This window comes from Helicoverpa zea, chromosome 15 (genome assembly GCF_022581195.2).
Source record: "Helicoverpa zea isolate HzStark_Cry1AcR chromosome 15, ilHelZeax1.1, whole genome shotgun sequence".
NCBI lineage: Eukaryota > Metazoa > Arthropoda > Insecta > Lepidoptera > Noctuidae > Helicoverpa > Helicoverpa zea.
The window spans coordinates 1,509,519-1,532,800 of NC_061466.1; the positions used below are offsets into that span (position 1 = coordinate 1,509,519).

General features: G+C 37.5%; 1 protein-coding gene across 1 annotated transcript; it reads left to right on the plus strand.

Annotated features, from left to right (window-relative positions):
- The first annotated feature begins 1,677 nt into the window (after positions 1-1,677).
- On the plus strand, positions 1,678-22,765 carry LOC124636801 (neuroendocrine convertase 1-like). Its single transcript, XM_047172951.1, has 15 exons — positions 1,678-1,979; positions 13,843-13,944; positions 14,871-15,053; positions 15,212-15,358; positions 16,656-16,757; positions 16,884-17,001; positions 19,669-19,787; positions 19,954-20,033; positions 20,117-20,249; positions 20,365-20,465; positions 20,792-20,884; positions 20,970-21,092; positions 21,403-21,566; positions 21,723-21,856; positions 22,013-22,765. Exons 1-15 carry the CDS (start codon positions 1,755-1,757, stop codon positions 22,346-22,348), a joined length of 2,160 nt encoding a protein of 719 aa, XP_047028907.1. The 5' UTR covers positions 1,678-1,754; the 3' UTR covers positions 22,349-22,765.
- Positions 22,766-23,282: the final 517 nt, after the last annotated feature.

Below are 23,282 nucleotides of genomic sequence, written 5' to 3' on the forward strand. Positions count from 1 at the left end.
AAAATAAAAAGAAAAAAACTTTATTAATCGATACTATCCGTAAAAAAAGAAAACTTAGATTTTCAGTATCTCATTATACCTTGGAATAAGGATATTATTAAGTTTTATTGTTCCCCTTTAAAATCCACCCGGAGTCAGATAGGAGGTATTGCCTACAGCAGCGGTTCCCGAATTCTTTTGGCTTCGGAACCCTTTTCGTTACACCATTTTTCGGCGGAACCTTAGCTTAAGTAAGAAGTAAACTAAAAACGTAAATACACTTAGGTACGGCTCGTGGTGCGTGGTAGCGCACCAAATGGTTATATGGTTAGAGACATACTCAGTATACTCAGGCGTAGCATGGCTATCCGCCACACGGGCCAGAAAACAATTTAGCCTCCCTTGACTTTGTGTATTATGTGAATAGTTTTCAGTTTGAAGACTGACAAAGTAAACGCAAAAAGATATAGATTGGGTTTGTACAGGTGCGAGGCGAGCGAGCGCGATTGTTTTTAACTAAAAGAAGAAGTTCCAAGCATCCGCATTGAAAGACATTCAGTTGTTAGCCGGTATCGCGAGCGAAGCGAGTGCGATTTTTTTTTTTATTTTAAGTACCTACACAAAATAAACAAAACCACTGTAAATTAATAAGGTCTCAAAAAGTACAATATCCACACAAAAAAGCAAATGCAAATGAATAAGCAGCTAGCGAAGAAAGCGCTATTGCTTTTCCTGAAACAGAGGAATAAAAAATAAATATCAAAGGAAACCTCGACGGAAGAGCGCGAAATTTTTTCGGTGTTGGATATTTGAGCAATTAAACGAACTTAAAAGCACCACGCGTAACATGGAGTCGCGAGAGTAGCGAGCGCGAAATTTTTGGATTCGCGGAGGTGCAAAAATTGGAAATAATGTCACACTTTGATTCATGGTAAAAATAGCCACTGGAAATACTCGTATGCCTTGTCATTTCACGTCCTGTCAAATGTATGAAAACGTATAATCCTAGCGATGAAATAAGCCCAAAAAATACGGTGATTTTTTGCCGACTCGCTACCTACTTTTGCCGATTGCCGAAGACCTGGAGGTATTAAGTTAATCTACAATTTGTAAAAAACGGAATTAAATTCTCTGCTACCGTGGTCTGCCCCCGCCACTTGACGCGAACTCGTACTTACACTCCCGAGTGGTACCCACCTACATGGTTGGAATTTTGGAATGCAATATTTAAAACAATTTAATTGAAAATGAATAATAATTTAATATTGTCAAAAGTGAAACGATTTACCTACCATATGGAAATCTTGAATTTTCCACGGAACCCCTGAGGGCCTGTCACGGAACCTCAGGGTTCCGCGGAACCCCATTTGGGAATCGCTGGCCTACAGCTTGCTTGCAGTCGATATGTAAGGTCCTTTTAATAAAATAAATAAGTATTTTATTGTAACTCAATTAATTTTAGCTCAATAATCCATTTTTTTGTTAATTGCGGTTCTATTTTATATCTGATGGTTATATGTATATAACATGAAACTTAACTTGGTTTTAGTGGACTATAACTTTTCATAGCAGTCGGGTAAAAAAGTAGGTTTTTTGTAACAACGACGCGACGTCATCAAGCTACAACAGTCGAGTATACCGCCGCCCGCTTGGGAAAAATCACACTTTTCCCTCTCTTGTTGTCTGCCGGCCGTTAGTGTTTGTTTGGACACCGACCTCGCTCCAACTCCCCATAATACAAATAAATACCATCAATACACCATACCAACGATTAAATGACGCTCTTTACACTTCTAATTGCCAGTTTGTTCACCTCAGTTTTGTCATGGTACAGTAATGAACCCAGCCTTTGGGTACCAGGGCAGTATGGGTACCAAGGAGTGCATAACGGGTTGGAACACGCGAAGGACTTTGTGAACGAGTGGACCGTGGAAGTGGAAGGTGGTGAGGAGGTAGCCCAGTTGGTTGCTCTGGAACTTGGCTACCTTTATGGAGGGAAGGTAAGTTTAAGTTGTCCTGGTGTTTTTAGAAAGAAACAATAACAAAAAAATTGTGAAAGCTCATGTTTCAAGTTATAATTATTTAATTTTACCGAAGGCTTTACTTGAAATGTTTTTACAATTAATTTATTCCAAAGAATTCACCATGTAATTGATAACTACCATTGCTTCTTCATTCTATTAAGTTTAAAAATGAACCGATACTTAGTTGAATTGCTAGAGTAGGATCAAGACTTCTTAATTAACCACCAGTACCACCTAGTTTTTAAAGACAGCATTTTATTTTACTATATAAATAGGTATCATAAAACATTCGTAACTTCTCTACTTCTAACTTCAACACGCTCTAAGTATGTACTATAATTTAATACAATACAATAATGACTACAACTTGTTCATAACACATTTTCCAAGAAAGAATGTGTAGGCAGAATTTTCTCAGAAGTTTTCTTTCTTCATAAACGCTAAATTATACACAAATTACATATACAAACTTAAATAAGTACCTAGGCATCTTAGAACCAAGTATACCTATTAAAACTAATACATAGGTATTTTGTTTAGTCCTACGAGTCCTACTTAAGGTTACTTAAATATCTAATATCTACATAGAAGAAAATAAATAATTCTTAATGGATTGTTTATGATGTAATTAACCCTGAAGGAAACAATAATAATTATGATATGCCTAATTAAAATTATGATTGGTAGCTGAAAGGCAGCAGGTAGGCGGTCGTCATTAGGCTTTCAGAAGTCAAAGATGGTATAAGTCCTATAAATAGAAAGTAATATTTTAGCAGAGGTTTTTCTTATGTAGATTGAGTTAAGGATATTTTCAGTACTCTTAAAGGACTTTCGTATTCTGCTGCTGGTGGGTATTTTCACCCAAGAAACATGGTTATTTAGGGCCGGCTATGGTGGGAAGAAGTGTCAGATTTTAAGAAAACTCCTAAATAATACAACTTGATTGTACTAACTTGAACGTAGCTAGATTACCTACTGATAAATTCTTTTTCAGTATTATTATTTCAACGAAAAACATTTCCTATGTCCTGCCTGCGTAATTGAATTTTGAAATAATCCCGTTCGAAGCCTGTTTGTTAATTTTTAATTAAAGAGCTTTTGTATTTCTGATTTTGTGTTTAACCAAAAAGGGTTACGCAGTCCAATTCCATGTAACAGGTTTATTTACTTGAAATGAAATTAAAACAGGATTACCTACTAGATGGAACAAACCATAGATGTTTCACCTACGTGAGATATTTATGAACTTTCCATTAATACTTACTTGAGGAATGTGTTCGGCTAAACAGCTTTAATTTTATTCAATATCGATAACTACCTTCTATTAATTAAGCTTAAATATCGGATGGATAGAATATGTATTATAATCTCCTTGTCCGCAGACGATCATATAAGCAAGCTTTGCGTCAAACTTTGACTATAAGTAAGTAGTCGTCCTGTAGACACGTAACAGAGATGTTTTATGGAGCTTTTACATACTACTAAGCTAAAGTCCTAAATAACCATACTGAAGGTGTTAAAAATGTTTCATCCAGTATTTCACTTCCAAAAATCCACAATAATAAAGTTCGTACTGTATTGTGCTTGAGATAACGTTGAAATCAAAGCTATGACGCCGTTCGTATCTCGAGTGGCACTCGTCGCTATCAACACCAGTATATTGCATAGATTACACTCCATATATCATGGCGTCACTGACGTTAATTAATCAGCTTTACCAGGGCTGCAAAAATCGTAGGAGTTGATTACAATAAAAAGGTCTTTTGGTCCTTGGATCCTTGTTAAAGGATATCTAGCCCAATCTAGCCATAACGATAACCAGTTGTCAAATTGACGCCCATTGGACAAATCGGTGATTTGACGGCTGGTTATGGTTCGGTAATCGGTTCCATTTATCAGGCGAGTCGATTATTGCTTATATAAAATGTTACAATGTATAGATTCAAATGTTTTCGATTGCAGAAGCATCTTTTTGTATCTTGCATTGTTTTAATCAAAATTAACCCTTAAGTTTATCCGTAACTAAGGACCTATAGTTTTACCATGCCATAATAACTTTCGCCATAAAACCAGTCTCTAAAGTCGTAAACAAACAAAACATGTTCCTTGACCTTGTCTCATAACACTCGTAAAAGTCTGAAAGTATTAGGGCACCAGCCACTCTGAAGACGAGCGATTCCCTGGGGTACTGCTGTCATCGCCTGACAGTTTTGAGATTGCACAACAATGTTATTAGGGGATCAGATGAATGCTGGAGTAACGTGTCAGGAGTCAGGGCCATGAAGACAGACTTGTGATGATCTATACTTTGGATAAGTAAATGCTGATCATATAATTGCGGAGCTTTCAGATTTTAAAGCCACTTTCTGTGGTTGACAATCTTACTTGCGAAGGGTGCGTTAGTTCTTTCGTAGGAAATGATACAAAAATGAATAGAGTTGTGAAAAATACTTACTCAAAAAGAGTTTCTACTGCAGTCAAAGTCAAATATTTTGATTTCACAGGCTTTAATCTAATTTAAAATCCAATTTTTCAAAGTTCAGTTACTGGTCTTCAAATTCGCTTTTGGCACCTGTCTTTCGGCACTTATCTATTAGTAGTCCATAAATATCGACTAGAGTTTTGATTCCTTTATTGCATGTCATGTAATATAAACGGTACTCGATATATTGATAACAATCAATCACTGGGATAGGCATAGTAAGGTCATATGTTTGCACATAGATACGAAAGATATAGTTGGTGTTATTTTAGAGTTAGAGGACTGTCTAGCAATATCACAAAATCGGCCCTTTTGAACACAAGATCATGTTTTATTTTGAGTCCAGTCCAGTGAGTAAATAAACAGTAAAAAATATCATTAATTGTTGATCCAGTAAAAAGAATAGGTAAACAAATAATTGCCAGAGGCTATGGAAAAAAAAATAACTTGTTTATTAGTTAATCTATCAAGCGAAATTGACTGGCTAAGCTTTTTAACGTCAATAACTTGGATTTTATTTGCAATTTTCTTCATTTATTTTCATTGCTTGGTAAACATTGAAGGTCTTATCTTTTAATGAATTGACTGATTTTCAATAACATATCTATCTGTTAATTTGCACTTTAGACACAGGTTTTTACATTAGCACCAAATAAGCAATGCTTATTCATACAAGCAACTCTTATCTCTAGTAATCAAATCCTCCGATAGATAAGTTATTGAAACCCACCAAAATAGATAAAGGCGTTTAATTGCATTGCCATTTGAGTCCAAATATCTACCCACGCTTGTGACAATACTGTTGTCCATAAACCACTAACTGTGACGTAAATGTTAATGTAATGTGTTTGATATTTCCTCAAGGAGAAAGGCTTGTAATGTTAGCTGTAATCTTGAATCCTTTGAGGAATCTTTGATAGATAATATCAGTGGACAGTCCAGATCTAGGACATCAGTAAGTATCATTAAAATGATGCACTTAGTTCAGCGGCTTAAGTTTCGTTATGCAGCTTAACTAGCTGTTCTCCACAGTTCCATATAGCGTCCCTAGGAAATTAATTATCTGGATAAATAGACCTATTTTCTTAGGCTACCAGTTTATGTTAATATAGGAGCAACAGTAAGAGCCAGACAGATATACATACTGACAGAGTAATTTTCACGTTTATAATACATATTAGGAAGGATAGTCCTCTAAAGTCTAAAGCGCATTTATGAGTAGATAAGGCTAACCAAGAAGTGGACAGAACAATTTAAATAGTGTATGACGTTTTGTCTATATTACAACAGGATGCAAGGCCATTTAATATGCGATTTAAAGTGGCTGACATAACAATGATAACGAATCCCATTATTTCACCAATTCTTAGAACAATGAAACAGTGTCTAGCAACAGTCGTTTCACAAATCAGCTGTCTCATATAGTCGTCAGCTGTCTTCGGACTAATCGTGACAAATGTTCAGGAATTAGTTCAGACAATTTGTCTCAGTTTGTGTCGCTAATCATTTGTTTGTGCTCTTTTATGTTATGCTCCCCGGGTGACTCGTGACGAATCAAACGTTTGAGAAACAGTGGTTTGGCCTTACCACGAACGCAGTAATTGTAATTTTGACGTGCGTCTTTTTTATGTAAAACTGCGTTAAGTTGTTACTTATATTGCAATAGAAGCAAGTTGCAAGATTTTAAACACACTATGAATTGGAAATGTTACAATTAGTTTACCCCTGATTTTCTTAGCAAGATTGGTACAACTCACACACAAGAACATCCAAACATTATTCGAGAGCTGTTGTGAAATCAGACGTGTTTTTACGATTTCTATAAGGTCCTAGAAAAGCACGCTGACTGGCTTCATTGGTAGGTACTGCTTTTGATTTATCCCTGTGTCAGAATGCGCAATATGAGAGTGCTGATTAAAACCAAATGTAGGGTAAAATTAGAGTTTGATGGAAAGCTTTGTAGCTATTTCCTATTTTTGCACACCTGAGCTACAATTATAAAAATACTTGATTGTGTGGTAATACATACATATTTATATTAGACACATAGTTTTTTTTTTTTTTTTATTAGCCTATGCTGTCCCACTGCTGGGCAAAGGCCTCCCCCATAGCCTTCCATTTTTCTATGTCCATCGCTGTTTGTGGCTAGTCCGAGAGGAAGCTGTCCAAGTCTTCTCTCCAGCGTTTTCTTGGTCTACCTCTCGGTCGCCTTCCATCCTCAGGGATCCAGTTTGTGGTGATGTTGGCCCACTTGTCCGGGTGCATTCGACAGATGTGACCCGCCCAATCCCACTTCAACTTTGCAGACTTATTGCCCACATCGACTATGCTCGTCTTGGACCGGATAATGGTGTTGCGTATCCGGTCATTAAGCCGTATGTTGAGCAGGCTACGCTCCATGCTCCTTTGGCATACTTTTAACCTGGACTGTGAGATTCGGTCAAAGACCAAGTCTGAGCGCCGTAGGTTAGGATGGGCAGAATACGCATGTCGACTAGTTTCCGCTTCAGCGATAAAGGGAGCTCACCCTTCATGAGCGACTTCATGGACCAGTAGCTCTTCCAGGCGTTTTCGATCCGTCGATCGATTTCTTTGTCTTGCCTGTTTTCGAAGGACACTAACTGGCCCAAGTAGATGTATTCGTCGACATGTTGTATCTCTTGCCCGTCTACCTCGACACATAGTAACACCGATTTATTTTGGAGTTTATAATCCAATAAAAAAATATGTAAAAACTAATGTCTGAGAATAGTTTTTTCCGACTTTCTACCATTTTGTCCAAATGCTATTCTAAACTCACACCAACACACGTACAAACAGAGCATTATTTAATTCAATTGTTCAATTAATTCGTGGCACTTAAATTACACTTTGTTCATTAAAACCAGCTACGAAGGTGACGCCTATACCGCGGCTAAACTGTGGGTTATTTTTCTAGCACTTAACTGGATTTACGTCGTTTCGAGTGAGTATCAATGAAGAACAAATTCATTCAGAAGGAACAACCTAGATGTTTCAGACAGCGTTACTGTTCAATTGACGTTAGAAAATCGCCTCCGCATTTCTTTGTCTATTTTTAGTTGGGGTTTTTCTTGGTGCTTTTTTAGGGATTGATAAATAGGTACATAGGTATAAATAGGTTGTCTTGAATTTTCAATAATGAAATATTATTCCTTGATTCTTATAAATATAATATTTTAACTCTGAAGAGATTTGGGTAGCTTCAACGCGGATAGGTCACAACAAGCTTAGCACACAAGAATGGAAGGTTATGGGAGGTCTTAATCCAGCATAGAGACAACATTGGGCTAAAGAAATACCCATGGACCTCACTATTTTGTATGATTGGTGTTTCACTGGACAGATTTTAAAAAGTTTTTGTGGCTTTATAGTAATAAAGCAACAGGCAGGCTACATTTATTTTGTGGCGAGAAGTTACACGAAACTTCTAGTTACCTAGAAATAAATTCGTGACGTTAAAATAAAATATAAACGGTGAACAAATATCTCGGTGAACAACAATATCCCACCCTGTTAATTTTTAGTTTTTCGTTCACGATGCAAGAGACCTCTTTGAATATTCTAGAGAAAGTGTTACCATCTAACACGAGTAAACGGGATCCAGCATTTCTGGACGGTTGTTTGTTCCGATCACCTTCCACATTTTTTCGATAGGTGGCTCTGAAATCAAAACGCTTCTTCACATTATTCAAATTGGATAGACATTCTCGACCTACCCTCTTGTGGCTAATAGCGCAAACATGCTGAAAGCATTCAGTTTTTCAGGCGGCGCTAACTGTGGTATTAGCGTCGCAACTACCAGGCTCCCAGAACCGAGGAGGAAATGTTTTTCAGCGAGTTTCAGCGGCAATCTATTTCCGTAGTTTACAGGGGGCGGGACTTCTGTGAAGTGGGAGCGTTTGCTAACATGTGTGTACTTCTAACAAAATATTTATATTGCTGTGCGCGCCAAGGTTACTTTCGTCATACTTCTGTTGCTGTGTGCGTGTTTCAGCGGGAAAACACACCTGGAATATAATTTTACAGAATTTTACGCCTGCGAACTGAAGAATATACGAAAAAAATAATGATGAGTCTACATTCTTTCAAGTTCTACGTGGAAACGTGCTATTTTTACCGCGTTCTATTTATATATACATATTTCATTTCGCCGGTGATAAAGAATGTAATGAAAAAGTAATTAAAAAATAAATAACCGTTGCTGAATAATGAATTTAATTATGCTAATTACTCTGCACGAAAGACGCAGTTTTTTATAAAATAATTCACTTTATTTTTCAGAAACAATACTTATACTATATAAGTAGGTTACTGCATTCAATACTATTTCATGATCGCGTTTCATATCAACATCCAAGTGTTTATAAAAACTTTTTAATCTCCCACAGATAAAAAAGAATATTCATTTTTACTTAAAACGTAACAAAAATGTGTAAGGTATCAGGGTATCATAAAACGACTGGTTGATCCGTTGTCGAGTTTACGCAGTTTCTTACAAAACCGAATTGTGCCGTTCAATTTTACGCGACGGTTCAATAACCTCTTTCATAACAGACGCGAACGTCATTCATCTTTATCGTATGGAATTTTACTTCGCTTTTTGTTTTTCTTAATTAATTCCAACCTGAATATTTTTAAGGCCTTTTTTCTACACAATAATTTTGTCTCTAAAATAATACAAAATGATTTGTATACGAGATGTATTTGATGGGTAACCTGTTTCATTACTTTAAGTCATTTAAGAATTTGCTGTTTTTTGTAATCAATGATGCTAGTTAGTGATTTATGAAAGTGTATTTTTTTGTAGTTGTTAAATATATCATACTATGAATGTTATTATACATATATGAATATACAAATATTATACAAATTATCTGAATCTAGTACACCCATAGTATCCGGCCCTGGTTCAGGGCAGGGTCCGGGGCGAGAGGGAATGGGATGCCGTCGCCTCCTTCTGCGAAGCGGTCATGCTCGAGAAGGAGGAGGCGGAACGCCAGAGAGTTCGCACTTCTCATCCCGGCCGCCGCGCTGGACCAGGTAGACACCATGGGCGCCGGGTGTCGCGAGATGACTCCCGGCCACCGTAGGCGTGGGTCTGTGGGCGGTGAGTTCGGGTGGCTCATCGACCCTCTGTCTTTCTAGACGACAGACCCGTGTCGACGGCGCGCGTTGTTCCACGCGCTCCTCAAAGAGATGTCAGCAACCCCAGCGGGGCCCAGCAGGGCCAAGGCCTGCCGGGGCTGCGGGTTGTTCGAAAGAGATACCGCGGCCCTGGTACATAAAAGGCCCATGACGGAACACGACGGTTTTTAGTCAGTAAGAGTCTGACACTCCCTCTCCGCTGCTAACCCACAGCGGAAGGGGTCATTTGATGATTTTTGACGTCGTTAAAAAAAAAAAAAAAAAAAACCCATAGTACGTATTCGAGAACCATAAGTTTACTCTTGCTCTACGCGCCACAACTCTACAAAGCGCGCACCCTTCTCGAACCCAGACCTACCCCAACACGAACACCCTCACACGCATATCGTGCATATGTGCGTCAAATCTCTTCGTCGATCCTGGTTGCCTAGTACACATGTGACTCCAGAAACTCACATGACTCCACGAAAGACACGTGCTACACACGTGTGACGTTTCCATACAACCCTCCCATGTGTATGAATGTATGTATGTTTGTTTGTGTGATATAGACGCAAGCAATTAGAGATTGTATGTGAACGTAGGCATGCTATGCATGTGGTATGTGACCTATGTTGTGTGCGAGATCGTTCATATGTCTGTATGTTGTAAACTTTTCTCCCATTCGTGAACATGATTGAAAATAAAAGTTGTTGTTTGAAAATAACTGACCATGATTAATGAAATGAATTTTATGTCGCGGCATATATCATACACACATTATGTCGCGGCTGTGCGCTATCGTATCGCTAAACATCGCGTTATCACGAACATGTGTGGGCGGGGCATAAACTCGCGCCTTGATAAGCCACATGTGTGTGGAAATGCGTTATCACCTTGCGTTTATGGTGCCCTAGTACATACGTGTGTTTGAGGCATCACATGACGGCATCCATTTTCATGTGACATGTATGTCACACCGATGACATTGTCACGCACACTCGTTTTGTTGTTGCTTCAATGCATCCTCCAATGAACGTTGACGTTGGTTGTTATAAACATTACTGTAAGTACTTTCGTCGAAGATAACTTATAATTTTGGATAGTAGTAGGTACCTATTTTGAAAAACGTTACATATTAGTAAGATAATCTCGTATTTGTAGAACCGTAGAGGAATTTAAAACGCATTTATAAGAGTTTGAATTTCACAAGCATGCATAGACTTTGGTGAAGTGCACGCTAAAGTTATAATAAGTAGTGACCAAGTTGGTAGTTTCATCTACCCAATAAAAAAACAATCTGAATTCCAGCAGGTATTTTAAAAGATATTACCTATTTTAGCAGAATCAGTTAATGGGGGGAAGAAATCAAAATCGGGCAAGAGCAAGTCGGATTAGCAAACTTAGGATTTGCACAAGGCTCAGTTTTACTTTTGCTGTGGAAGCCCTCTAAAATAATGAATGATTTTTAGTTTTCAGTGCTTGTTATTACAGCGGCAACAGAAATACATCATGTGGACTGGGGAAAATAAACTAGGTATCCGTGACGGTTCATAAGTCTTGTCACAGTTGGGTTGGGACAGTGAACTCTAAGTTATAGGTTCTTAGGTCTTACCTTTTGTATACGGAACCTAAATAATTACGTCATGATAGCGACTTTTCCCGCATAGGACAAAGCAAACGTGTAGTATGCAATAGATGACGAATTTTCGAGAAAACTTTAGTGTTTGACTATTGTAAGTAACATTTAACTGCTACGAATTTTGTGTTTATCAGTTAATAGTTATAATCAATAGGTCTGTACAGCAAAAATAAGTTCATATTTAGTAAATTGCCTGTAAAAGGACGTAAATAACTTGCAATATTGTGCAATAAGTTATTTTTCTTCTGTTTCACGTACTGACCATTTTCTATAATACCTAAATACAATTTAACGAACAAAACCCACGTCCTGAGACATACCAGTCAAGATATTTATTCTATTTCCAAGAAACACAGAAGGCTGTCTATTATCTATGAGAGGGTTAATAATAGAGCCCTCCCAGGAGGGTTGAAACCGCCCAACTGGTTTTTAAATCCGTGCTAGGGCGCCGCCTACATCCCATTGTTTCAGACGTCAACTACTAGGAACTGAGGAGTACAGAGGAGTTATCCTGAGCTCATTATAATGGAGGGGTGTGAAGATTGGTCGAGGGTGGAAACATTGTTCGGTATACGTACCACTTGTTGCATATTGTACCAACTGTAGTAAACAAATAAGCTCAATAGCTACAAATCGACCTCTTTACTTCAATAGTATTTTTTACTGACTCTGAAAGGTTTTTCCTCACATTGGGCGAATCTAAGAAAAAAGCTTTTCTGAAATTCTGAAGGAACATCTTTACTGATTGTTCTCCAGACTTCCAAGTAAATCGGACGCATTCATTTACCATAGAAACACTTCGTTTTTTGTTAAGTACAGCATTATAACAAACAAAAGCAATTCAACCGCGTCTTGAGGGAGGAAACTAGGATACCTGAAAAATGTATTCTAATTTTCAGCATTGTAAACGTCATATTTATTGAGGAAACTATTACTTAACACAGAAGGAAATTGCTGAAAAAGAATACTAGTGGCAGGTTCTACGGAGCTGGTGTAATTTCATTGGTTCCAAAGCTCTGTATATCTGACAGGCTTGTTGCAGCCAGTTTGTACATTTGGCAGTCGAAATCCACCCTTCAAGCATTGTCATACGTGTCCTATGAGTTTAGTGACATCACGCATTTATTTATGCTTTATAAGATACACATTTTTTTATAACTCATTAAAGTAGGTGACATAATGGGCGGTCTTATAGCTAAGAGCGATCTCTTCCAGACAACCTCAGGACACTCTTTGCTATATGTATACAATAATACATATGTATTCCGTTTGGTCGTCGTGGTGGCCTAGTGGGCAAAGAACCAACCTCTCGACTGAGGGCACGGGTTCGATTCCAGGTCAGGCAAGTAGGTACCAATGCAACTTTTCTAAGTTTGTAAGTACTTTCTAAGTATATCTTAGACACCAATGACTGTGTTTCGGATGGCACGTTAAACTGTAGGTCCCGGCTGTCATTGAACATCCTTGACAGTCGTTACGGGTAGTCAGAAGCCAGTAAGTCTGACACCAGTCTAACCAAAGGGTATCGGGTTGCCCGGGTAACTGGGTTGAGGAGGTCAGATAGGCAGTCGCTTCTTGTAAAGCACTGGTACTCAGCTGAATCCGGTTAGACTGGAAGCCGACCCCAACATAGTTGGGAAAAGGCTCGGAGGAGGATGATATGTATTCTGTTTGTACAGTGTGCTGAAAACCATCGATATACAATAAACTATCTTCTCATATCTATTTGGTTTCTTCCAACCAATGTACGCGTAACCCACAATATTCTCAAGTGACTTTATGACGTCACTCCACTCCAAACAGATGATTGATTTGAACATGGGGGACATTGGGGAATACCAAAACTATTTTATAATCTCTTCTGTTCCCTGAGCGCCTAGTAGCAGTGAACTCTGCTTACACGTGGCTGTTTCTTTGCTATTCATACAAATAGGTGCTTACTATAAAAACATGCGTCAACACTAATCTTTGCATGTGGTTTTCCTCATTTTATTTGAGGATATCTTGTTATTGTGTTTTGTAAACTTAAACAGTTTTATTTTATCCTGTTCTCTTTATCTGGGTTTAAATTAGTCAACCGAATTATGATAAGGATTAAAGATTCATTCAATATATTTTTTTAATGTTGCTGCTTATCAATAATGATTTTGCCAAAGATTTCAAAATACATCGACTAAAAGAAAGATATAGATTACCTGCTACTTGTAAATATATATGTTTTCTATTTGTTTGCCGGTTCTTATCTCGTGGCCATTGACCGTCCTACTTTTTTAAATGTTTTATTTAGCACACTATCACATCACGACAATAATAACGAATCTTTGACGACACAAAAACAATAAGGTTTCACATTGACCAAATTAAAGTTCTTGTTCCTATTCTCAAACAACTTCAATGTCTTTTTGTTCTATTTGCACTGTTTCCAGAAGGAATCGGCCCAATTTAAAATTTTCTGATCTAGTAAGGTCTATCCCCGTCTAAACTCAAAAATAGGTGAAACAAAAGTTAGGGTGACCATAACTCCAAGTAAAACGATAACTTTAATGTTAATAAATTCGTTGTTTCATTAGGTGAACGGATTCCCAGACACGTACACGTTTTTGAAGTATGAACATGGGAAGCAGCGACGCACCCCCAGTCGCCATACGTCGACACTCATCAAGGACAGGAGGGTGAGTTGAATGACATCTCCAGTTAACAATGTGCGCCTGGTAACTTTGAACTCTGTTTACACGTGGCTGTTTCAGATGGCCGCTATATTTAAACGTTAGTTAAGTGGTACAAGGTTTTTGAGTGCAACTTTGGTCCAATGTGAGACAAAATTGCCACACACGAGATTGCTGAATAAAAAACAATGTATATGCGATACGTAGAGTACTGATACTCAGCTGCATCTAGTTAGACTGGAAACAAACACCAACATAGTTGGGATGCAGATGATAAGTTCATCAACAGAGGAAGTGACAGCAGATTTTCAGAATATATAACATTCATTGCATCATCCTTAGTCTGTTTGCGACTGATCTTCCTGTTTCGCACTTCCTCCTCGTAGTACTCCTTAAATGTAGGACACATTTAATCTTTAACCAGGACACTTATTATTTTCCAAGATTATGAGACCCAATTTTTCTAATGAAGCAGTTTTACCTTTGAAACGCCTTTTGTACCACCCTACACATACAGGAATGAATTTTAAGCAGTGCGCAAAAAAAAACTGGATGTCCAGAATCGTTAACAGAACATATCTGCATCATCAGTAAAAAAAAAATTTCATTCTTTTGTCCGCCCTAAAATCAGCAAAATATGGATACCAACTATTCTTACGCGCGCCGAGCGGAGCTCCGTCAGTAAACCGGTTTCGCGTTGCCGCCGTGCATACTATGACGACTGTGACCGTACTATCGGTTACAAAATAAACATCTTTCGTTATCAATAACTTTTCTTTTTTGTACTAAAACACTACAAAATAAAAATATACGTATCTATAAAACTTATTTAACTATAAGTTGACAAAGTTTGCGCACTGGATAAAATTCATTCCTGTATAGGTAATCTTTCTAAGCCAATAAAAAAATTATTTATATTGTTGTTTCACCAGGTAAGATGGGCAGAGCAACTTTTCTCAAAATCGCGGGTGAAGCGATACCCAATGCAGGATTCTGATCAGCCATTGCAAAGAGTGAAGAGGGTCGAAGTAAATGATACGTACAACAATGTAAATGTCTATCGTATCAAAGAACCTTGGTTTAACGATGAACTATGGAGTCACGAGTGGTATTTGGTAAGCTGAATAACTTTATGGAAACCTAGTAGGTGGTGACGAACCTGACCTACCTCAGGAGTTAAGGAAAAACTGTGCATTTACTACAATTTTGTTCAGCCGCATTTCAGTACAGTCGCAACACAACATTGTGAAAGTTAATGAAATATTTTTTTCAGCAAGACACGCGCACATTGCACAATTTACCCCGCCTGGACCTAAACGTGTTACCAGTTTACAAAATGGGATACAATGGCAGCGGTGTGCGAGTTTCAGTCCTCGACGACGGCATCGAACATAACCACACAGATTTGCGGGCCAACTACGTGAGTGTTATGCTTTCCTAGTATTTGTGGGGAGCGTGTTTGAAATTTTCTGAACTAAAATGGCACATATGCGCCCAATTCACAAAGCGTGTTCCCCTGAATAACAGATGGCAGCACTGGTTTATTGTGTGGTTTCATTTACTTTATTTTCTCGTCATTTTTAAATGTGTAGGTATATCTTTTTACAAAAGTAGTGCATAAATCTAGGACAAACAATACAATATATCCTACTTTTTCGTCGTGTTATAATAAAATAGCAAGCAGTAGGTAGGTGGAAATAACTCCTCGCTAATTCTTAACATTAACGGGTAACATATAGCTCCTTTCATTACTGATACCTTGGTAGCTAGTAAAAGCCAAGTTTAAATTTTCCGTGCTAAAAAGACACAACTGCGCTGCTGTCGTCGCCGTTGTATGTAGCAAAGCAAGTTACCCTGCTGCCATCTAGACAGACCGGCAAGATTAATTTGTTGTGCATGTGCTCTTCAAAACTTCTGTAGTCCTAGTGATATTGAAGTTTACTTTGAAATTTTCGTGCTAAAGTGACACAACTCAAAATCCAGATTGGTCACGATGCCGTCAGCATCGTGCTGTCTTTGCTTGGTCATTGTATTAATTAAACCGAGATAACAATTTAGCCTCAAAATAATAGAATGAATTAAAAATAAAAACATTTTCTTTATTGTACCTTTCTCATTGCTATGTTGGTTTAGGCCACAGAAATACCTATTGCGGTACCACATCTCGGTTTTCAATTCAAACTAATAAGAAGTAAATAAATGAGTTACATAAACTGCTGTATGCTTTTAAAAACGACCATTAATTAAATACTGGCCTAAATTACATATTACCCTATGTCTGATTTATACATAAATGTCCAACTGAATAATACCTACAGTAAACTGAATAATATACCTACAGTAAATTGCATCATTGTTTTTAGTTTAGGTAACGTGGCGAATAAGACTTCTTTATGCCTTCTACAGTCCTGGTATATTCGCGGCCGATATGACGCCGGTAATGATGCTCTCGGAAAGTGTCGGAACCCTCTTTGTTAACCCTCCTTTTTAAAGAAGGCGTTGGCGCTTGTTTTGTAAACTTATAAAAAAAATATCGAAAAAAAAAACGTATAAACGTAACGATTTTGGGGATTATTTTCGTTTTTTTTGTTTATAGAACTAGTAGAATCATTTTTTTTCTTTAAGTATTTGTTTGTTCTCTCCTCCGAAAGTACTGGACGGGTTTGCAAAATTATTTTACATATCCCTTGTAAAAGTACATAATTGTTTATTCCTAGGATCCAGAAATCAGTTGGGATAGTAATGATGGCGATCCCGATCCTTCACCGAGATATGAAGATATCAAGTTGAATTCTCATGGCACTCGTTGTGCTGGAGAAGTAAGTTCTCCAAAATGTATTTTACAGTTTAAGTATACAGTAGTAAATCACTGTTTATTTCATTACTTTTTAATTTATCAATACCTACTGATTGCGTATTGACTCTTATCGTTTTATGATTTCTAGATCGCTATGACTGCAAACAATTTAAAATGTGGTGTGGGCGTGGCATGGGGGGCTAAGGTGGGCGGAGTTAGAATGCTCGATGGACGAATAACGGATAGGATTGAGGGAGAAGCAATAGGTAAGTTAACAGCTACAGTTTATGAGCGCCTGGTACATTCGGTCGCCATGTTGAGGTAAAACGTTGTCTGGCGTAAGCTTTTTTTTGTTGTTGGTAAATAAAAGAGACGGTCAGTAGTAAAAGTTCTCATCAATACAAAGAATATAAGCCCAAATACGAGGTATTTTACATATTCAGTTGTCGAGTTCCCTCGACCTTCTCTGGTCTCCATCATCATGTCAGCTCCAAACCTTCACTGTTGCAAAGGTCTAATCAATACAAATAATATAAGCCCAAACACGAGGTAGTTTACATATTCTGTTATGGAGTTCCCTCGACCCTCTCTGGTCTCCATCATCAGGTCAGCTCCGAACCTTCACTGTTGCAAAGGTCTAGTCAATTCAAATAATATAAGCCCAAACACGAGGTAGTTTACATATTCAGTTGTCGAGTTCCCTCGACCCTCTCTGGTCTCCATCATCAGGTCAGCTCCAAACCTTCACTGTTGAATAGTGCTTTCAGGCATACGCCTGAGTGTCAAGTTTTTACCTTATGTATGCCTACAACTTTCGAAGGTTGCCCTCGATTTCTCAGGGTTTCCATCATCAGATCCTGACTTGATGACTATGGGACCAACTGGCAGCTATTCCGCGTCGAACAAAAAAAGAATCACGTAAATCGGTCCATAAACCTCGGAGTAATCGATGTACATACATAGAAAAAAAAAAAAAAAAAAAAAACATACCGGCCGAATTGAGAACCTCCTCCTTTTTGGGAAGTCGGTTAAAAAAACACCAAAACACCCCTCGATGAAAACCTCAATCAGTTTATACATTGAAAGATAACGTTTCTTCGGTATGCTTCGGTTTAGGGCCGTGTAGGGTTTCCTATCACAGAAACAAAGTTATACGAACTCAATTTCCTCAAAACTAATGAATGATAACGTAATTTTTTATTGTTTACAATGAATGACTTTGTTGTTTGCCTGTTGTTTGTGGCGTATAGAGACAGCGCCATCTGTTGAACTTTTTAACCGACTTCTTGTTGTTTGTCAACTCGAACTTCATGCATCTCTTCAGTAGTTATGATATCTTAGTAATATGGGTGAAATGTGACGTAACAGTGAACCCTTTCGGATGTCATTTTTTTATTATAGATCGTCCGTCCACTCTGCTGCTAACGGCTCACCTGACTGAGGTTGTTATTATTTGAAGCGCACTTGCAACACCGCTTATTACAATAACAGCAATTTCTACCAAATTAGACTTATAAGAAAAACCAACAAAGACAAAAATATTATGTTCGAATTGTGAATAAATTAAAATGCAGCTTATTGTGGTATCAATATACAGTGGTGATCAATCTTTTTATCATTATTTTTTAAAAACAAGTAAACTACAAAAACTCGCACTAAGCACTCTGAGTGCTTAGTGCGAGTTTTCGTGAATTTTTTTACGGACTCACATGAGAGCGCGTATACTAAGATTTGTATGGAACAAAAACAGCTCCACCTAGTGTCAAAAATTGGAACCTGTTTTTGTTCCATACAAACAGTGTTGCCAACAGTTGTAGAAGCTTACCACCAGAGTCAACTTTTAAAACCACCAGAAAACCACTAACAAAAATTTATCCCACACTTAAAATCACCAAATTCACCACTAAAAAAATATTGTTTATATTTTATTGTAACCTAAAACAATTTAATCATCCAAAGATGTAACTCGGCAACGATAGAAAATTAAAACAGACAAAGCATTACATCTGTTTAGCAATTCATCCGACCCGATCCGAATCCTTCACAAATTATAATCGGCGTAGTAGTTTCACAAATTGTTTAGTTACGCATTTGACCAATGAATGAGTACTTAATATAATTATATAGTAGTCGTTCACCTTTTTGTTTTGTAGATGCTTTTTTGACATTCCGTGAGACTTCAAATTTCCATAGTAACTCCTTAAAGTTGTACCACAAAACTTACATTTCGCTACTTGACCCGCAGTACTTTCAACATTTCGCCACTAAATAGGGGACTTAAACCACCAGTATTAGTGGAAAATCCACTAAGTTGGCAACACTGCATACAAATCTTAGTATACGCGCTCTCATGTGAGTCCGTAAAAAAATTCACGAAAACTCGCACTAAGCACTCAGTTTGTTTTACTTGTTGATTGTTGTTCACTTGTTGTGCCATAGACGGCCACATGTTGGCGGTGAGCACGATTACCAGAGCGGTATGAATTCGAAGAGATTGTGAACTTAATAAAATGCACCGAACTCGAGCGTAAATCACTGTTGACAGATGACAGCTGCTGGCAGCATGGTTTTTTCTATTCGCCGATAGAGGACCGGTGTCGTGTAGGACAAAAGTTTTAGGCTTATTTTAGGCTCGATATTTTTTTTCTTTAGGTACCAGAGATTTCTAGACAGCAATTATTTTGAAAACGGCATTGCTTTTGCAGAAAATGATACAATTTTGCAAAAAAAAAAAAATTGTGAAAACAAGTTGAACTCAGTTGGGGACTGTTAGTAATTATGGAAGTGGTCCTCCAACTCAGATAATTCAAGTTATATATTTTTGAGTCCCTTTTTTATTAGCATCTACAATTCTACATAACTTGCCCTTAAAAAGTATGTTCAAATTATAGAATTTAGAGATGAAATTATGCATGAATCCCTTTTTTTTGTAGCCTATGCGTTAGACAAAGTGGATATCTACAGTGCTTCATGGGGCCCTAATGATGACGGACGGACCGTTGAAGGACCGGGGCGCCTTGCTTTCGAAGCGTTTAAACGTGGCGTCACTGAGGTAAATAAAGACAATAGATAAATAGTTTATTTATACCAGTCAACTAAGTAATTCGTTACATTATGTATTGTTAGATTATAAGTAGCCTGGCAAGTTAAGGTATCCCTTGACCTCCTTGATGAAGCAGATGTTTTAATTCCTGATGAGAGTATATATTTTTGTCTAGGGTCGTGGCGGAAAAGGAGCTATTTATGTATGGGCAAATGGTAACGGAGGCGGTCATAGCGACAACTGTAACTGCGATGGGTATGTACCTATTATTATTCGTTACCTGATTTAATTCCAAAAACTGAAACGAGTGACTACTAAAGTTACAATCTTGTCTACAGATATTCTTCTAGTATTTACACGATATCAATAGGAAGCGCTTCCCAGCATGGTCTGTTTCCTTGGTACGGAGAGATTTGTTCATCTACGCTGGCTGCTGCATACTCCTCTGGTGCTTACAAAGATCAGAAAATCGTAAGTTGAATACATCACAGACTGCATCATTTTGATTGACGTAGTGATTTCATTCATAAAGGTGTTGCTAATTCATTGTTAGAGGGTGATGGAAGTATGTTTGCTTCTCTTTCAGGCTACTACAGACACGGGTGATTCGTGTACTCTCGGGCATACCGGCACGTCAGCCGCTGCTCCATTGGCTGCCGGAATCATCGCTCTCGCTCTACACGCCAAGTTAGTTGACCCCACTCTGTGCATGTACAATACAGTAGCTTATAATTCATGCAGCTCTGGTAGTAGTGTTAGTAAGGACTGTTATGCCCCGGTTCCTATAACAGGAACGAACGACGGTTCGTTCTGCTAACGGACGATAGGTAGTTTATCGACTTCATTTTTTTTGGTTGAATGTGGATAGTTACTCATAAACTATCGAGTTCAGAGTAGAGGTTTATGGTCTTATATTGGAACTTTATGTCATTAGATTGATTTGATTCAATTTATGTAAGTAGATTAGTAGGTATTTTAAAAGTTTTATTAAAAGAAATTAACTTATTTTTTAGTCCAAATCTAACATGGCGTGACGTACAGCATTTAATAGTCTGGACTTCAGAATACGCTCCTCTCTCAGCTAATCCTGGATGGCAAATAAATGGGTAAATACTTATTTCAATCGCCTTTTAATTACCTAACAGAATTATTATAACTTGCATTGTATAACTAACTTTATTTCCTTTTCAGTGCTGGACTTTATTTTGATGTACGGTTTGGTTTCGGGCTTTTGAACGCCGAAGCACTCGTTACAGCGGCACTAAATTGGACAACCGTACCTAGAGAATATGATTGTCACGTGGGTGCTGCACCGTGAGTAGCCCAAAATGAAGTTACAATTACAGAGAGAAATGATGATGATTTTCATGTGATGCGGAGGGATGTGGATTTGTCTGACGAACATGACACAATTCTCGTCAGCATGACGAATTTTTCATAAAGTACTCTTTGAACTTATACATCCCTAGTAATAAACGTTAAAGTTTCGTCATACAACAGCTGATATTTTTTTTATGCGAACGTTGCTTTTATTAATGAACCATTTCAATAGGCAATTATTATGAATGATATGTGGCTTTGTTTTGCTACCTATAAATAAATTGTCATATGTTGTACTTCACAGGTTAGGAGAAGAGGAAGCACGACTGTTTTCAAGACAAAATGTTGATATATTTCTAACTGTAGAAGACGATTGCGTGGTTAATTACATCGAACACATAGAAGTTATAATGAACTTACGCTACAGCCGCCGAGGGGCGCTGGAAATCTACGTAGTGTCACCGCAAGGTAATGGAATGGACGTTTATGGTGTCCTAGTACTACAGTTGGCATTATACAGTTAAAAACGATTGCGATTTGTTTGCCTGGGATCGTCAATTGTTAATTATCAAACAAACAGGGAACTAATTAATTTTATATAATAGGTTTATGTTTTCCATACAGGCACAGCAGTTCAATTACTTAGTGCCCGTCCGAAAGACACATCTACGAATGGTTTCGTGAATTGGCCTCTAATGTCTGTAGCAACATGGGGTGAAAATCCTAAAGGCATTTGGAAAGTCATGGTCACTGACAATGTGAGTATACATGTTATCACTAGTTTATCAGTGTTATCATATTACAGATGTTGTGTACAATTGTTGTTCCTTCAATGGCTACTAGCCATTACGTAAGCAATGCGACGTAGTAGCACTCGGACCTACGATTTTTAATTCACTTTGACTTTTTTGCAGACGTATGAGAAGAACATGGGCGATATTGGACCAGTAAGTTTAGTCATACACGGTACAAAAACAATGCCGTCACACATGAAAAATGGACCGAGGATTTACAATAGCAATTACAACTACCAAGAGGCGTTTGAATATTTCGACAATGTAGACAATAACAGTGTCGACGTCGCGTCGAATACCGTTACACAAGACGAAGTTGTAGCCGCAGTACCAGGGGAACATAAACACGAAGCGGTTGACGATATTCATAACATTGATGCAACAGTATTAGCTGAAGTTGAAAAAGAATTGCAAAGAATTCATCATAGAAAAGTATTCAGGGGTGTAGCGTTATAAATCAGAAACACAAGAGTTTTCACCATTTTCTTTCTCAAGCCTAATAAATGTTCTGTTTGTGCTTTGTTACGAAATTACAACCATATTACAAGTTTTATGTTGACAAATGTTTTTAAAGTACCTACAATGAAATTGATTGATCTCACAAGGAGTTAAACTCGAAATAGTTTTTGTTCATAGAAAGTGCTGTATATAATCTTCAAAGGTGTATTAAATTATGTATTTACATATTGGAATGACAAATCTTGTTACATATCCAATGCAACGCACTTCTAAAGCGCGGAACTATTTACTTAATCATATTAAAGACCTTGTAATCAATTTATCAATAGTATACACATATAAAAAATATTTAAAGATTATAAAAATAGCAACAATATTTACAGTTACCAAATAAACTACCTTTAAAAACCGAAATACATGAGTATTTACTTCTTTTCTTGGTCACAGCCTCATTTATAGTCATTGTAGTTATTCTAAGCCAATATTTTTTTTTTTAGTGACTTCCCAAAAAGGAATTCGGAATTCGTACCTACTTATATCTGTTTTTTTTAACTGTCTGATTTTAGCAATAGGTACTTTATCTTAAGTTCCATTTTGTCGAATATACGAATCTACTTATCCTATTATTAATCCTAGAAGGAATAATATTTGAATAACTGATTAATAGTTCTGTGAACTTCAGTTTTATTTTTACTGAACAAAAATAATGTTTCATTCATGTCTTCTCAGCTGCTCGCGAAACCTTGCAATTTACTAGTCGTTACTTATGCAGCCTTAGTAGTTGGCACGGGGAGGTCTAAAAGTTCGCGGAATGGAGGGGTTTCCAGATTAAATAATCTAATGCGAGATACGTGGATTTATTAATATTTTAAACAAATGTGGCTGAAAAGGTGAGCACCATATTGAAAAAAATCATCAAGAAATGGTATTA

Excerpts from the sequence above, each read along its gene's own strand:
- LOC124636801 (XM_047172951.1), top strand. The coding sequence starts at position 1,755 with ATGACGCTCTTTACACTTCTAATTGCCAGTTTGTTCACCTCAGTTTTG. Across the intron at positions 20,250-20,364 it reads CTTACAAAGATCAGAAAATC|GCTACTACAGACACGGGTGA; the intron begins GTAAGTTGAATA and ends CTTCTCTTTCAG. Across the intron at positions 20,466-20,791 it reads GCTCTCGCTCTACACGCCAA|TCCAAATCTAACATGGCGTG; the intron begins GTTAGTTGACCC and ends CTTATTTTTTAG.